At 40.0% G+C, this 18590-nt stretch overlaps 1 protein-coding gene across 10 annotated transcripts in view; it reads right to left on the bottom strand.

The window, feature by feature from the left end:
- MARK1 (microtubule affinity regulating kinase 1) overlaps positions 1–17939 on the bottom strand; it is a 145419-nt gene extending 127480 nt beyond the window's left edge. For 2 of the 10 annotated variants that reach the window (XM_082426499.1, XM_082426496.1), the window contains exon 1: positions 17168–17929. In XM_082426499.1, the coding sequence (XP_082282625.1) occupies positions 17168–17218 (51 nt within the window). In that variant the 5' untranslated portion in view covers positions 17219–17929. Of the gene's footprint in view, positions 1–5415; positions 5476–17167 lie in introns of all 10 variants that reach the window. The other 8 variants (XM_082426504.1, XM_082426498.1, XM_082426501.1 and 5 more) reach the window with 8 other exon arrangements.
- Between the last annotated feature and the right edge of the window lie 651 nt (positions 17940–18590).

The raw sequence follows: 18590 nt of genomic DNA, 5'->3' as shown, positions 1-18590 counted from the left end.
TGGAAAATTCACATGCATGTGGAAATTAACACATTCTTGAACAACCAATGGATCAAAGAGGAAATTAAAAACATATCTTGAAACAAATGAAAACACAATACACAAAAATGTATGGAGATGAAGCAAAAGTAGTACTGAGGAGCATTTAGACCAATAAACGCCTACATCAAAAAAAAATACATATCTATATCTATATCTATATCTATATATGTATATATATATATCTCTCTCAAATAACCTAACTCTACACCTCAAGGAACTAGATAAAGAAGAAAAACCTAAGCCTAAAACTAGCAGAAGGAAAGATATTACAATTAAAAGTATAGCAGAAATAAATGAAATAGAGAATAGAAAAACAATAGAAAAAGTCAACAAAGAGTTGGTTTTATGCAAATTAACAAATGACATTTTTTTAGCTAGGCTAACTAAAAAAGAGAGAGAGAAGACTCAAATAAATAAAATCATAAATGAAAAGGAGACCATTCAACTGATGCCACAGAAATATAAAGGACCCTAAGGGACTGCTATGAACAATTAATTACATGCCCAGAATAACCTAGAGGAAATGGAGAAATCCCTACAAACACAACCTATTGAGACTGAACCATAAAGAAACAGAAAATCTGGGGAGATATATAACTAGTAAGGAGATAGAATTAGTAATCGAACACCTTCCAACAAAGAAAAACCCAGTACCAGATGGCTTTACTGGTGAATTCCATCAAACATTTAAAGAAGAATTAATACCAGTCCTTCTTAAACTTTTCCAAAAATTGAAGAAAGGGGAACACTTCCTAACTCATCATATGAGGCCAGCATTACACTAATACCAAAGCCAGAAAAAGACACTACAATAAAAGAAAACTAAAGGCCAATAACCCTGATGAATATAAATGCAAAAATCCTAAACATATTAGCAAACCAAATTTAAAACATATTAAAGGATCATACAAGTTGAATTTATTGCAAAGATACAAAGATGGTCAACATATGATAACCAATGTAACACACCACACTAATAGAACAAAGGATAAAAATCATATGATCATCTCTATTGATGCATAAAAGGCATTTGACAAAATTCAATGCCCTTTCATGATAAAAAATTCTCAGCTCTCTAGGAATAGAAAAATTACCTCAGCATAATAAAAGCTTCATATGAAAAGCCCACAGCTAACATCATACTGAAAGTCTTTCCTCTAAGATCAGGAATAAGGAAAGTATACTCACTATTGCCTCTTATATTCAACACAGTACCCTCATCCCTCAGTATCCTCAGGGGATAGGTTCCAGGCCCCTCTACCCCCATGGATACCGAAATCTACAGATGCTCAAGTCCCTTACATAAAATGAAAGAGTACTTGTATATAACCTACACACATCCTCCCACATACTTAAATCATCTCTAGATTACTATTAAGTAATATAATAATATAATATGAATAAAAGCTATGTAAATAGTTCTTAGTGCACAACAAATTCAACTTTTGCTTTATGGAACTTTCTGTAATTTTACTTTCCGAATTTTTTTTTAGTTGCAATTGGTTGGACCCACAGATGCTGACCCTGCAGATATATAGGACCAACTGTACTGGAAGTTCTGGCCAAAGCAATTAGGCAAGAAAAATAAAGGGCATCCAATTGGAAAGGAAAAAGTAGAAGTATCTCTGTTTGCGTACGAAACGATCTTATATGTAGAACACCCTACAAATTACACACACACACACAAACTGTTTGAACTATAAACAAATTCATAAAAGTTTCAGTACAAAATCAACAAATATCAGATATGCTTCTATACAGTACCAACAAATGACACAAAAAAAAATTAAGAAAGAAAACAATTCCATTTATAATAGCATCAAAAACAATAAAATGCTCAGGAATAAACTTAACCAAGGAGGCAAAATACTTTTACATTGAAAACTACAAAACATTGCTACAAGAAATTAAAGACACAAATAAATGGAAGGATCTCCTATGTCATAGATTGTAAGATTTAATGTTGATAAAATGTCCATACTACGCAAAGAAACTACAGATTCAACACACTCCCTATCAAAACCCCAATGGCATTTTTTACAGAAACAGAAAAAACAGTCCTAAAATCCACTGGGAACCATAAGGATCCTAAATAGCCAAAACAAGCTTGAGAAAGAACAAAGCTGAAGGTCTCACACTTTCTGACTTCAAAACATATTGCAAAGCTACAAGTAATAAAACAGTATGGTACTGGCATATAGACAGACACATAAACCAATGGAACAAAATCTACAGACCAAAAATAAATCTATCTATATATGGTCAAACGATCTTTGACAAGAGTGCCAAGAATACACAAGGGGAAAAACACAGTCTGTTTCAACAAATGGTGCTGGGAAAACTGGATATCCGGATGTAAAAGAAAGAAAATGGACCTTTCTCTTATATAATACACAAAATTCAACTCAAAATGGATTAAAGACTTAAGCTTAAGGCCTGAAACTATAAAACTCCTAAAAGAAAACATAGAGGGAAAGGTTCACTATGTTGGTCTTGGCAATGATTTCATGGATATGACACCAAAAGCACAAGCAACCAGGCAAAAATAAGTAGGTGGGATTACATCAAACTAAAAAGCTTCTGCACAGCAAAGGAAACTATCAACAGAGTGAAAAAGCAAACTATAGAATGAAAGGAAAGATTTGCAAACCGTGTATCTGAAAAGGGGTTAACATCCAAAATATGTAAGGAACTCCTACAATTCAACAGCAAAAAAACAATCAGACTCTTTTAAATGGGCAAAGGATTTGAATAGATATTTCTCCAAAGATGTATAAATGGCCAACAGGGATATGAAAAGATGCTCAACATCACTAATCATCAGGGAAATGCAAATCCAAACCACAATGAGGGATCACTTCACACCTGTTAGACTATATTATCAAAACACAAAACCAGGAAATAACAAATGTTGACGAGGATATGGAGAAATCAGAACCCTTGAGCAGTTAGTGGTAATGTAAAATGGTGCAGCCACTATGGAAAACGGTACAGAGGTTCCTCAAAAAGTTAAAAATAGAACTACCCTATGACTCAGCAATCCCACTTCTAGGTATTTATTCAAAAGAACTGGAATCAGAAATATCAAAATATCAAAGAGATATTTGCACTCCCACATTCACTACATCATTATTCACAATAGCCAAGATATGAAAACAATCCAAATGTCCATCAATAGCTAAATAGATAAAGGTACACATTCAACTGACTATTTTTCCACCATAAAAGAAAGGAAATTCTGTCACATGCTACAACATGGATGGAACTTGAGAATACTATTCTAAATTAAATTAGCCAGTCATGGAATGATTAATACTGCATGAGTCCAGTAGGACCAAGATGGCAGAGTAGAAAGACCCTGAGCTCACCTCCTCTTAAGAACACATCAAGATCACAATGATCTGCAGAACAACCATCAATGAGAAGGACCAGAACCCACCAGAAGAGATCTTCTATAACTAAAGACATAAAGAAGGAAACACAGCAAGACAGGTAGGAGGCGCAGACTTGTAATATAGTCAAGTCCCATACTCCCAGATGGGTAACCCACAAACTGGAGAATAATTACATTCCAGAGGTTCTCCCATAGGAGTTAGAGCTCTGTGCCCATGTCAGGCTCCCCAGCCCCAGAGTCTTATACCAGGAAGACAAGCCCCCAGAGGATTTGGCTTTGAAGGCCAGCGGGGCATAATTTCGGGAGCCCCACAGGACTGGGGGAAATAGAGACTTCACCATGAAAGGGCGCACACAAAATCTCACATGTTCTAGGACCCAGGGTAAAAGCAGTAATTTGATAGAAGCCTGGACCAGACCTATCTGCTGATCTTGGAGAGTCTCCCAGAGAGGTGGGGGGCAGCTGCAGCTCACACCACGGACCCCTTCTACCTCATGAATGCTTGTGCTGGTGGGTGCCATTGAGGAATTCCACCCACTCATCAGCACTGAGACTTGTGTCCCCCAAAACAGCCTGTAGGACCAGTGGTGGGACGCCTCTGGCCAAGCAACTGGGTGGGGACACAGTCTCACTCATCAGCAAACAGACTGCCTAAAGACCTCCTGAGCCCACAGCACCTCTAGACACGCCTCAAATATGGCCCTGCCCACCAGAGGGCCCAGGACTCAAATCCAACCACCAGTGGACAGGCACCAGCTCCAGAATCTACTGCCCCAACCGGCTGCCTTCCAGAAAGCTTGCTCTAGCCTCTGGAGCAGCCTCACCAACCAGGGGGCAGGCACTAGATGCAAGAAAATGACAATCCAACAGCCTGCAGGCCCAGCCTGCCCACAGCAGGCCAGACCCTGCCCTGAGACCAGCAGGACCCCTGCCCTGCCCATTATCGGGGCCAACACAAGCTTCAGGACACCCCACACCCCATATCCAACTCTGTCAGGAACCAGCCCCACCAACCAATGACCTGTGACCAGCTCTGGGATCCCTAGGCAACCAAACTCCAGGACCTGGTGCTGTCTGCGAGCAGTCCAGCACTAACCCCAGGACCTGGTTTCAACCACCAGTGAGTGGGCAACAGCCCCAGAGTCTTCGGGATCCTGACTCTGCCCATCAGTGAGCCAGCATAAGCTCCGGGGAGCCTAGGGGTTCTGTAAACAGCCACTTCATGACCCAGTACCACTAACCAGCGGCCAGCAGCCTCTTCACAAAGCAGGGCCTGGCAAACTAGCAGACTGGGAGTCAACCAAGCCTATCAGACTGCCCACACAGCCCACAGCAACAGAAGGACCCATGCAGCCCTCATAGGGGGAACTCCTAGAGCATATCGCTTGGGTGATGAGAGGAACTGAATTCTTGGGAAACATAATCAACCTACCAGATAGAAAAAAAATAAAAACAGTATCTTAGGTAAAATGTGGTGATAGAGAAATAAGATAAAACCTCAAACAAAGAAACAAGATAAAATCCCAGAAGAAGAACTAAGTGAACTGGAGAGAAGCAATCTACACAAGAAGGTGTTCAGGGTAGTGATCATAAATATGATCAAAGAATTCAGAAGAAGAATGAATGCACAGAGTGACAACTTAGAAGTTTTTAACAAAGAGTTGGAAAATATAAAGAACAACCAAACAGAGATGAAGATTACACTAACTGAAATCAAAAATACATTAGAAACAATCAACAGTAAACTAAATGATAAATAGGAACAGATCAGCAAACCATAAGACAAAGTAGGGGAAATCACTGATGCTGAAGAGAAAAGAAGAAAAACAGAATGAAAAAAAAATGAGGACAGTTTAAGAGACCTCTGGGACAACATCAAGCACACTAATATTCACATTATAGGGATCCCAGAAGGAGAAGAGAGAGAGAAAGGGGAAGAGAACATATTTGAAAACATCATAGCTGAAAACTTTTCTAACCTTGGGAAAGAAACAGATATCCAAGTCCAGTAGGCACAGAAAGTCCCATACAGGATTAACCTAAAGAGGAATACACAAAGACACACTGTAGTTAAAATGGCAAACAGTTAAGACAACATTAAAAGCAACAAGGGAAAAGCAATAAACAATATACAAGGGAACTCCCATAAGGCTATCAGCTGACTTTACAGCAGAAACCCTGCAGGCCAGAAAGGAGTGGCACGATATATTTAAAGTAATGAATGGGAAAGACCTACAACCAAAAATACTCTATCCAGCAATGCTCTTGTTCAGATTTGATGGAGAGATTAAAAGCTTTACAGATAAGCAAAACCTAAAAGAGTTCAGCACTATCAAACCACCTTTAAACAAATATTAAAGGAACTCCTCTAAGTGAAAAAAGAAAAGGCCACAACTAGAAACATGAAAATTACAAAATGAAAAAGCTCATCAGTAGAGGCAAATATAACAAAAAGGTAGGAAATCATCCAGGCACAAAGCTAATAGGAAGTTAAAAAGACAAAAGTAGTAAGATCATCTATATCCACAATAAGCAGTTAAGGGATACACATAACAATTAGATGTAAAATATGATATCAAAAACAGTAGTTGTGAGGGGAGGAGAGTACCAAAGCAGGGTTTTCAAAATCCATTTGAAATTAAGAGACCAGCAAATTAAAACAATCACATATATACAGGTTGCTAAATAAAAACCTCATGGTAACCATAAACCAAAAATCTATAATAGATATACACACAAAAAAAGAAAAAGGATACCAAACATAAAACTAAAGATAGTCATCAAATCACAAGAGAAGAAAACAAAAGAAGAAGGGAAAAAAAAGACCTATAAAAACAACCCAAAACAAGTAACAAAAGGGCAATAAGAACATACACAGCAATAATTACCTTAAATTTAAATGGACTAAATGTTCCAATCAAAAGACACAGTCCGGCTGAATGGAAACAAACAAAAAGACCCATATATATGCTGTCTACAAAAGACTCACCTCATATATAAAGACACAGACTGAAAATGAGGGGATGGAAAAAGGTATTGCATGCAAATGGAAATCTAAAGAAAGCCGGGGTAGCAACGGTTATATCAGACAAAATAGGCTTTAAAATAAAGACTGTTACAAAAGAAAAAGAAGGACACTACATAATGATTAAGGGATCAGTCCAAGAGGTAGATATAATAATTGTAAATATATATACATCCAACATAGGAAATCCTAAATACATAAAGCAAGTATTAACAGACATAAAGGGAGGAATTGACAGTAACACAGTAATAGTAGGAGACTTTAAAACCCCACTTACATCAATGGACAGATCATCCTGATAGAAAATCAATAAGGAAACACTGGCCTTAAGTGACACAATAGAGCAGATGGACTTAATTGATATATAGAAAGCATTCCATCAAAAGCATCAGAATACACATTCTAGAAAGAGTGGATATATGCATGTACAAAACTGATTCACTTTGCTGTACAGAAGAAACTAACACAACATTTTAAATCAACTACAAAAAAAAATTTTAATTAGAAAACAAAAACAAAAATGAATTTAGCACCATGATGAATAGAATTGCGTTATTACCCAAAAACTAAAATGCAGAACTTTTTTTAATATTTGTGATTATTTTTACCAAAAGTATACTTTAAGAATAAATTATATGTAGATTTTTAATATTCTTTAAAAAAAAGAATACACGTTCTTTCCAAGTGCACATGGAACACTGTCCAGGAGAGATCACATGCTAGGCTACAAAACAAGCCTTGGTAAATTTAAGAAAACTGAAATCCTATCTAGCGTCTTTTCCAACCACGACACTATGAGACTAGAAATCAACTATGAGAAAAAAACTGCAAAAAACACAAACATGTGGAAGCTAAACAATATGCTACTAAACAACCAATGGATCACTGAAGAAATCAAGAGGAAATGAAAAAATACCTAGAGACAAAAGAAAATGAAAACACAACGGTCTAAATCCTATGAGATGCAGCAAAAGCAGTTCTAAGGGCGAAGTTAATAGTGATCCAAGCATCTGGGGAAACAATAAAAATCTCAAACAAGCAACCTAACCTTACACCCAAAGCAACTAGAGAAAGAACAAACAAGGTCCAAAGTTAGTAGAAAGAAAGAAATCATAAACATCAGAGCAGAATAAATGAAATAGAGACAAAGAAAACAATAGAAAAAATCAATGAAACTAAAAGACGCTTCTCTGAAAAGATAAAATTGATAAACTGCTAGCCAGACTCATCAAGAAAAAAAGGGAGAGGGCACAAATCAATAAAATTAGAAATGAGGAAGAAGTAGTTACAACTGACACCACAGAAATACAAAGGATCATAAAAGACTGCTACAGGCAACTATATGCCAACAAAATGGACAACCTAGAAAAAATGGACAAATTCTTGGAAAGGTACAACCTTCCAAGACTGAGCCAGGAAAAAATAGATGTGAACAGACCAATCACAAGTACTGACATTGAAACTGTGATGAAAAATTTCCAACAAACAAAAGTCCAGGACCAGATGGCTTCACAGGTGAATTTTATCAAACATTTAGAGAAGAATTAATGCCTATCCTTTTGAAACTCTTTCCAAAAATTGCAGAGAAAGGAACACTCCCAAACTCATTCTATGAGGCCATCATAACCCTGATACCAAAACCAGACAAAGATACACCCCCCCAAAAAATGTTACAGCCCAATATCACTGATGAACATAGACGCAAAAATCCTCAACAAAGTACTAGCAAAGGAGGCAAGAATACACAATGGAGAAAAGATAGTCTCTTTAGTAAGTGGTGCTGGGAAAACTGGACAGCTACATGTAAAAGAATGAAATTAGAACATTCTCTAACACCACAGAGAAAAATAAACTCGAAATGGATTAAAGACCTAAATGTAATGCTGGATACTATAAAACGCTTAGAAGCAAACATAGCCCCACAAACTGTGAGGTTGGGAAGTAGATATAGTCATGTTCAAGAAGTCCAAGAATGGCTTAACTTCCTTATGTTTGTTTTAAACAATTAGTGTTGCTCTTTTTAAGACAGATAAAGAATACCAAGTGGACATGCTGTATGGCTAGGTCTTTGTTAGGTGCTCTGACATAAACCACAGCAATATCTTTGTGGATCCATCTCCTAGAGTAATGAAAATAAAAACAAAAATAAATAAATAGAGTCTAATTAAACTGAAAAGCTTTTGCACAGCCAAGGAAAAGATAGCCCACAGAATGGGAGAAAATATTTGCAAACGAAGCGACCGACAAGTGATGAATCTCCAAAATATACAAACAGCTCATGCAGCTCTATATCAAAAAAAAAAACAACTCAGTCAAAAAATGTGCAGAAGATCTAAATAGACATTTCTCCAAAGGAAACATACAGATGGCCAAAACGCACATGAAAAGATGCTCAACATCGCTAAATATTAGAGAAATGCAGATCAAAACTACGATGAGGTATCACTTCACACTGGACAGAATGGCCATCGTCAAAAAGTCTACAAACAATAAATGCTGGAGAGGGGGTGGAGAAAAGGGAAACGTCCTATACTGTTGGTGGGAATGTAAGTTGGTACAACCAGTGTGGAGAACAGTATGGTGGTTCCTTAAAAAAGCAAAAATAGAACTACCATACGAGCCAGAAATCCCACTCCTGGGCATATTACCTGGAGAAAACCATAATTTGAAAAGATACATGCACCCCAATGTTAACTGCAGCACTATTTACAATAGCCAAGACATGGAAGTAACCTAAATGTCCATCAACAGATGAACAGATACAGAAGATGTGGCATATATATACAATGGACTATTACTCAGCAATAAAAAAAAGAATGAAATAATGCCATTTGCAGCAACATGGATGGACCTAGAGATTATCATACGAAGTGAAGTAAGTCAGACAGGGAAAGACAAATATGTGCTATCACCTATATGTGGAATCTAAAAAGAATGATACAAGTAAACTTATTTCAGAAACACAAACAGACTCACGGACTTCAAAAACAAACTTACGGTTACCAAAGGGGAAACATGGGTGGGGGGGGAGGGATAAATTAGGAGTTTGGGATGAATATATACACACTACTATATATAAAAGATAATCAACAAGGACCTACTGTATACCAGAGGGAACGCTACTCAATATTCTATAATAACCTATATGGAAAAAGAATCTGAAAAAGAATGGAGATATATATATATATATATATATGTATAACTGAATCACTTAGTTATATACCGGAAACTAACACAATATTGTAACTCAGCCATACTCCCAATGTAAAATAAAAAATTAAATTAAAAGATAAACAGCTCATACACCTCAATATCAAAAAAAAAATCCGATTTAAAAATGAGCAGAAGAAATGAATAGACATTTCTCCAAAGAGGACATGCAGATGGCCAAGAGGCACATGAAAAGATGCTAAACATTGCTAATCATCAGGGAAATGCAAATGAAAACCACAATGAGATATCACCTCACAGCTTTTGGGATGGCTACCATCAAAAAGAACACAGATAACAAATGTTGGTGAGGATGTGGATAAAAGGGAACCCTCCTACACTGTTGGTGGGAAGGTAGAGTGTTTCAGCCATTGTGGAAAACAATACGGACGTTTCTTAAAAAACTAAAAATACAACTACCATGTGATCCAGCAATTCAGCTCCTGGGTATATACCCGAAAAAAAACCAAAAACACTAACTGGAAAAGATATATGCATGCCAATGTTCATAGCACCATTATTTATAACTGCCAAGATATGGAAGCAATCTAAGTGTCCATCAACAGACGAATGTACAAAGAAAATGTGGTGTATATGTATGCAATGGAATACTACTTAGCCATAAAAAAGAATGAAATTTGGCCATTTGCAGCAGCATGGATGGACTTGGAGGGTATTATGCGAAGTAAAATAAGTCAGACAGAGAAAGGCAAATACTGTATGCTATCACTTATATATGGAATCTAAAATATACAACAAACTAGTGAATACAGCAAAAAAGAAATAGACTCACAGATACAGAGAACAAACTAGGGTTACCAGTGGAGAAAGGGAAGAGGGGAGAAGCAATATAGAGTAGGGGATTAAGAGATACAAACTATTACATATAAAATAAGCTTCAAGATATATTGTAAAACACAAGGAATATAACCAATATTTTATAATAACTATAAATGGAGTATAACCTTTAAAAATTGTGAATCAGTACACTGTACACCTGTAACTTACATGATATTGTACATCAACTATACTTCAAAAAAAAAAAAAACTGCATGAGTCCACTTAAATGAGGTATCTAAAGCAGTCAAACTTACAGAAGCAGAAAGTAGAATTGTGGTGGCCAGGGGCTAGAGAGAGAGAAAAATGGGAGCTGTTCAATGAACATAAAGTTTCAGGCATGCAAGATGAAAAGGTTCTGCCTCAGTTAACAATATTGTATTGTACATTTAGAAATTTGTTAAAAAGGCAGATCTCATGTTATGTGCTTTTTCCCAGTATAAAAAATAAATTCAACAAAAAGGTTAACAGTGATTTAAATACAGCTAAAGAGTTTTAGTTAACTGAAAGATAGACCTAAACATGTTACACGCAAAAATTGTACAGCAGATTGTACTATAGATTACAGTACAGGGAAACAATGAAATAGGGGGAAAAAATGGATGAGCGTCTAAGACATATGTAGCATAGAAAGAGAATTTTAGCATATCTAATCAGAGGACCAGAAACACTAGAGAGAACAGTAGTAAGGCTATATTCAGAGAGATAATGGCTGCTCCATTTCCAAAATTTATGAAAGATATAATCCACAGAGTTTAGATCTAAACAAATTATACAGCTTGTAGTACAAAGACACAATAACTCACAGAAAAAATGAATCAAGAAGTTAAAGCATAACTATGGAGAACAGTATGGAGGGGCCTTAAAAAACTAAAAATAGAGTTACCATATGATCCAGCAATCCCACTCCTGGGCATATATCCAGAGAAGATACATGCACCCCAATGTTCACAGCAGCACTATTTACAATAGCCAAGACATGGAAGCAACCTAAATGTCCATCAACAAATGAATAGATAAAGAAAATGCAGCATATATACACAATGGAATATTACTCAGCCTTAAAAAAAGAATGAAATAATTCCATTTGCAGCAACATGGATGGACCCAGAGATTACCATACCAAGTAAAGTAAGTCAGAAAGAGAAAAACAAATATCATATGATATCACTTACATGTGGAATCTAAAAAAAATGATACAGGTGAACTTATTTACAAAACAGAAATAGATTCACAGAAATAGAAAACAAACTTACGGTTATCAAAGGGGAAAAAGGGCAGGGGGAGGGAGGATAAATTGGGAATTTGGGATTGACAGATACATACTACTATACATAAAATAGACAAACAACAAGGACCTACTGTACAGCACAGGGAACTATATTCAATATCTTGTAATAACCTATAATGTAAAAGAATCTGAAAAAAGAATGAAAAAAAGAATCTGTATAACTGAATCACTTTGGTGTACACCTGAAACTAACACAACATTGTAAATCAACTATACTTCATTTAAAAAAAGAAAAAGAGGGGCTCCCCTGGTGGCGCAGTGGTTGAGAATCTGCCTGCCAATGCAGGGGACATGGGTTCGAGCCCTGGTCTGGGAAGATCCCACATGCCGCAGAGCAACTAGGCCCGTGAGCCACAGTTACTGAGCCTGCGCATCTGGAGCCTGTGCTCCGCAACAAGAGAGGCCGCGATAACGAGAGGCCCGTGCACCGCGATGAAGAGTGGCCCCCACTTGCCACAACTAGAGAAAGCCCTCGCACAGAAACGAAGACCCAACACAGCCATAAATAAATAAATAAATAAAATAAATAAACCCAAAAAAAGTAAAAAAAAGAAAAAGAAAAGAAAAGAAGTTAAGGCATATGGAAGAGTTAAGGTACAACATAATCTAATCAGAGTACCAAAATAAAATTCTAAAGAGACCAGAAACAAGGCAATGTTCAAAAAGATAATATATGGTAAGTATCCAGAACTAATAAAAAGAATATGAATTCAAAGACATAAGAAGCAAACAAGAAGAAAAGAAATCCATACTTAAATACACTGTAGAGAAAATATAACACCTAAGAAAAAGAATCTTAAAAAGAGACAGACAGAAAAGACATGTATACCTACTGGCAGATGACTTCTGAACAGAAACAATGGAAATAAGTAGACAATGGAATATCAACTTAGAATAGGAGACTGAGCAAGGCTATCTTTCAAGAAAATGGACAAAAAATATTTTCATATTTAAAAAAGAAAGTTTATGACTAACAATCCTTTACCAAAAGAACTTTGAAGATGCTATCAGGAAAAGGGAAAATGACCTCCAAAGGAAAGTCTGAGATGGAAAAGGGAATGGTAAAAAAAATAATAATTTAAAATATGTGGCTGATTCTAAACAACCTGAGCTTTAAAAGGATAAGAAGGAGAAGGAGAAGAAGGAGAGTTAGTAATAGCATTGAGTTCAGAAGGAAAATGATAGAAGGCAAAGACATTTTTTTCTCACAATAGACCGTCTTGCATACCCACTTTGGAGACCAGTGGTATGGCCTATACATACACAGATGTTCAGCTACAGCAGACAGCAGCACTGGCTGCAATCATTTCAGAGGTCTTCTTAAAAACATGAGCCATGCCATAAGGGACTTGTAAGTCTGGGGTAAGGGGAAAAGAACAGGGCACTCCAGACAGAGAAAATAGCAAAGGTTCAGGAATGAGATGAGCATGGCATACCCTGTTCTTCAACCAATGAAGTATCTCATATCATCGCACATGTTCTTTTGAAATCTCTAAGACAAAAGCAAAACAAACCAAAAACCTCAAGAAGCAATAACGTGAGTAGAGCAACAGTGGAAGACATCAGATATTCGTTATGACCTTGGGCAGGTCACTTCACTCTCTGAAAGCTTTGTAGTATGTAATATCTACCGATCCCAGGGTCACTAATATATTTTGATGACAAATGAAAAAATTCAAAAGGGGAATATTATAGGACTGATCTCTTATATATTACTACTAGTCATTGTACTGGCACTGGCGATACAGAACAAAGGAGACAAAGTAAATCAGCAATTGGAAGGCAATGTGATAGGTCCTGTGACATGAGAGGTATGCACAGGGAACTGAGAAAACCCAGCAGTAGTGGCAAAAGCATGCTTCACTCTTGCCTTTTCAAACTACTAATGTCCACCTTGGTAGTTGTTCCAGCCATCACAGTGAAATTCAGATCTATGAAAACAATCATCATCAAGAGTTTTGTTATTAAAAGTTTCAAAATAAATTTAACCAAAGTCAATTTTAAAACATCCCGAGAAGGAATCAAATCAATTTCCTTCATACTGATCAAAATTTCACCACAGAAAGCTAGTCGGGACACTTTGGATGCATAAAAATTAGCAAAATTAGAGTTTTTCTAAAACATGAAAACAATTCTTGCTCCATTTAAAAGTACATAAGAGTAACGGTAATATATTCTCTCTATCCACGTTGGAATTATCCAAGTATAATCTAACAGAAGCAAAAAATATATATATATATATTTCAAATACCCATTCTCTTTCTGGACTTACACTTTACAACCTAAAATCAAACACATTTTGCATAAATTAATTCTATGATCTACAACATATGTTTTCTACTTCACTGCGAAGTATTCATTGCCTTTAAAGTTAATCATCAGTTGTTCTGTTGTATTTAGCCATTTGAGGCCTATTAATAATGCACACACAAATCCTTCATCTAAGAAAATACTCCTGAAAAAATACACACAGAATGGTCTCAGAGAAAAGCAATTCTTTCTCGCTCTACTAGATACAGTAGTAGTAAAGAGCAGAATATTTACTACTAATGTTACAGTGCTGCAACATTCTTCTTCTGAACTGTTTAATATGTACATAATATTAACATTTACTTATATATCCTCAATATATATTAGTGACATGGGGAAGGGTAGATATCACATATTCCCAAGGATACCAAATCCATTCACATGACTAAAATGCTTATAATAACTGCAAATGACAATACAATTCAAAGATTCTTTAATTACCTTATTTGTTTAAATTAAAATATTTTTGGCAGTAATAAAATGTTTTTAGTTATGTCCTTAATATTCCAAAAGGCTTACAAGCATTTAATAGTCACACGAATGTAGATTTTCACAACCATTTTTTAAAATGTGTCAATTTAACTGAAAACAACTTCAAACAAATGTTCATTTTGATTACCATACTGGCCTTAATATATTAGCTAACAAGCAGATATGTTCCTTTATTTCACTGATGAGAGGTAAGCAAGAATGGGTAATGACATTTACTACCAACCAGAGAACAGAGAGAGACACAAATGGTGATTTAATAGCCATCACTGGTGACCCTTTGATAAACACCTATAGCACCTATAAACCAATTTAGCCCTATTTACACACAGCTTTCTAATGTACACTATTTCTTTGGGACTATATTTACCTTTCTTCTTAAGTTCTTTGAGGGGAGAGGCCTTGTCTTAAATACTGCTTCTCTATCCCTTCCAGCTCAAAAAACAAAACTGAGTGCATACGTATTGATAAATTAACAGCCACAGTATAATAGGTACTTCGCATGGCAATTAGGAGAAAATCAGGATGTGGGTAAAGGAAGCTAAACGGAGCTATAGTTATGCACAATGCAACCAACAACAAGGGACAAGATCATAAAAGTGACTTTGAAATAACATGCTCAGAAACAGAGCAAATCAGTTTACTTAGCATAATCATTTTCAGAAGGTACAGCAAAATTTAGCACACTGTTATTGCTTAACTGAACCCCCCCCCCTTTTTTTTTTTGGTCTTACAAGTGATGCTGCATTTTGTACTATTCCCTGATTCAGATTTCTATAATGCTATCTCATGTCTGTATAAAGCACCTTATTCATACAACTGTGGAAAGAGCTATACTATTCAAAATCCAGAAGAAAATAAAAACAATGTATTTTTCCACCTCTCCTAGGTTAAAAACACACAGAGTGTTTTGCTAATAAAAACAAAGGTCATCATCTGTCTTACTTTTCATTCATACTGAATGACACGGCTTTTTAAAGATTTTCTGTTAGAAAAATTCTGTGCTACCTTGGCTTTAAAATCAACTTTAACCCAATTTTGTACCTTTGTCCGTCACCTTCTTCAATCTCTCAATCAAAATTATGTATCAATTATATTTTTAAAAACAATTAGGAGGCTTTTAAAAACAGTTACGATGTAAACTAAGTTATAAGTTACGGTAACAGCAGCCTTACACTGTATCTTTACCATTTGAAATGCACGACACTAGACAAGACAAAAGCATACTCTGAAATCTCTTCCTGGGTCTTCTACAATAGTACCTTACCAAAATTTCTTCTCCCTTCGTATATCAAGTTTCTGTGCTCCCCTACTCTCCAAGATTTAAAAATCTGTTTATACCTCCCTCCAACACTTCAGGGGTGAGTTTGTATGTCTTCTGTCTCATATCTTTTGTTTAAGAACGCCAAAACCCTTCATTATTTTATTTTACCAATCCTATGAAGGCAGTGGTACACCAAGAGCTGGAGAGTCAAGGAGTTAACTAGACAATCAGAAATTGGACAGCCGACCAAAACTTAGCACCCCTCTAAGGGGTACGCAAACCCAGTCAGAAAGATCAGCAAAGGCCCTCTTTACAGGTCATGAGGGCTTTAAAAAAAATTATTTTTAAACGCTTTCCCACAAAGGAACTCGCGCGCACACACACAATTGCACTTTTCAGAATGTGGAAATACAACTGATCTGGTTCTTTCGGTTTTCAAGAGTTTAAACACCAGGGACATCTGCATCTAGATAAAAACTCCTGAGGGCAATTTGATCAAAGACACAGAAAATCCTTCCTTCAAAGAAATGCACCGTGTGACACTCCAAGGAGGAGGAGAGGTATTTAAAGTAAAACCTGCCCTGAATTATTACCAACGACTTGAGAAAGAGAAGCAAAAGCCGTTGGCTTCATACAGCTTTTAAACATTTTGCTGTAACCCTGGGGCCACAGAAGCTGATGGTGAAATTCTTCTGCTCATCTCTATAGAAGAGTATCACACAGCAGTAGAAACTCGGGACACACCAACACACACATCCAATCTCTACTCCCATTCTCGTCCCTTCCATTCCCGACCTTCCCCGTTTGGTGCCCAAGACCCAAATGTGGACACAGTGTTACAAAAAGCAAAGTCATGGGGCAATGCAGGCGGGTGGGAGGGCAAAGGACCGAAAGAGCCAGAAAAGCAAGGGAAAAGAGGCAGTCGGATGACTTGTCTGTGATCATAAAGCAAACATTCGGGTGGGGATACGGAATGCGCGTGGAAATAAAGCCATCCGGGATGCCCACTCTGCCATCTCCTTGTGCCTGTCGCCCTCCATCACCCCATCCTCTCCCGGAGGACCACCTCCGCGGGGAGGGCTCCACTTACGGTGCCCCCACCCTCACCCTTCAGGGGAAAGCAGTGAAATGGGGCTGGAAGGGAGGATGGGGGCTCAGCCCGGGACGAGGGTCACGCCGGGCGCCAGGTGGACACCCTGCGGCGGGTGGCCGCTCTGGGGACCCGGGGCGGCCCATGCGGAAGGTGAAGCGGGGGTCCGGGGAGCGTCTGGCCCCGCCGCTCCCGGGGAGGCTCCGGCTACTCACGTTCTCCGTGTCCCGCTCATTCACCGTCGGCAATGGCGTCCGGGCCGACATTTTGTGCGGGCGGCGGGGTCGGGCCGGGGTCTCGCGGGCCGGGCTGCGGGCCCCGGGAGCGAGCGGCAGGGGTTGCGGCCGCGGGCGCGAGGCCGGGGCCGGGCCGGGGCGAGCGGCTCCCACAGGCCGCGGGCGGTGCAACAAGCGGCCCCGGCGGCGGAGCGGGGGGAGAGGACGCTGCGGAAGGGGAGGGGGAGCCGCTTCCCGCGGCGGCGCCGCCGGGGGACGCGAGCCGGGGCGAGGGAGGGCTGCGGGCTAGGGCGGTTGCCCGGCGCGGGCCGGGCGGCGAGGCCGGCGGGATGCAGCGCCGAGGCTGGGAGGCGGGGCGGGAGCCGGGGGGCGGCGTCCGGGCCCCGCTAGGCTCTCCCGGCCATGGCCGAAGGTGAAGCGGCGCCGCAAATCACTGCTTGGTTCGGCCCGCCGAGCGCGACCGGGAGCCGGGAGCTGCGGCCCTGACAGCGCCGCCCGCGCCGCGCCCAGGGCCCCGCCTCAGGTGAGCGGCGCCGCCCGGCCGAGCCGCAGCCACGCGCCCGGGGCCCAGCGCGGCGGCGCCCCCCGCTCCCGGCGCCCCGCGCCTCCGGCGCCCCCGTCCCGGCTCGGTCCGCGCGGTCCCCGCCGCCGCCACAGCCGCCGCGCCTGAGCCGGGAGGAGCTGCCCGAGCCGGCTGCGCGAGGAGCGGCGGGCGCGGCACGCTGCGCCCAGAGGCACTTGGCGGCCGCCGCCGGGTGGGCGGGCGCCAGCCGAGGGGGCCTCTCCATTCATTCCCTCATTAGGGATGCGGGGCCGCCTCCTCCTCCTCCCGCGCTCCCTCGCCCGCCTGTCCCCGTGTTTATTTTTGTTTCTCGCCCCACCCGCGGAGTACGGTCGTCTCAGAGCTTCTGGTGGTTTTTAGTTTGATTCATGTTTGGGTTTTGCCGGGGGGAGGTGACAGGGCGCTGATGCAATTGAGTGGTCCTCTTTTTGTCCTTTTCATGCGGGAAGAATGGGTACGATCCTACCCTGGATCCGACACCGCCTATCTCCTGTCTCAGGACTTTTCCCATTCTTAAATTCATCCCGTCCTCCCACGTTTCCCAGCTTTCTCAATTTCTGTGCTCCCCTGAGCCCTCTCCTGGGAGCCGTTGGGTTCAGGGTCACTGAATAGTTGGGCAGAGGGCACAAAAGCCCCTAAAAGCGCCAGCAGCCTCGGAGGCGCTGCTCCAGAACGCTGTGCGAGGCGCTCCGGCCAGGCGGCTCGCCTAGGTGCCCGGCACCGGGCGGCCTCCTTGGGAACCGGGTCGGCGGAAGAGGTCGCCAGGCGCCCGCCGCAGCACCCCCAGAGTGGCTGCGCCCCGGGAGTCACGACGTCTACCCTGGCTGGTCGTCACTTCCT

This window comes from Balaenoptera physalus (assembly GCF_965194825.1).
Source record: "Balaenoptera physalus genome assembly, chromosome: 1".
NCBI lineage: Eukaryota > Metazoa > Chordata > Mammalia > Artiodactyla > Balaenopteridae > Balaenoptera > Balaenoptera physalus.
This window is presented reverse-complemented; position numbering and strand designations above follow the sequence as displayed.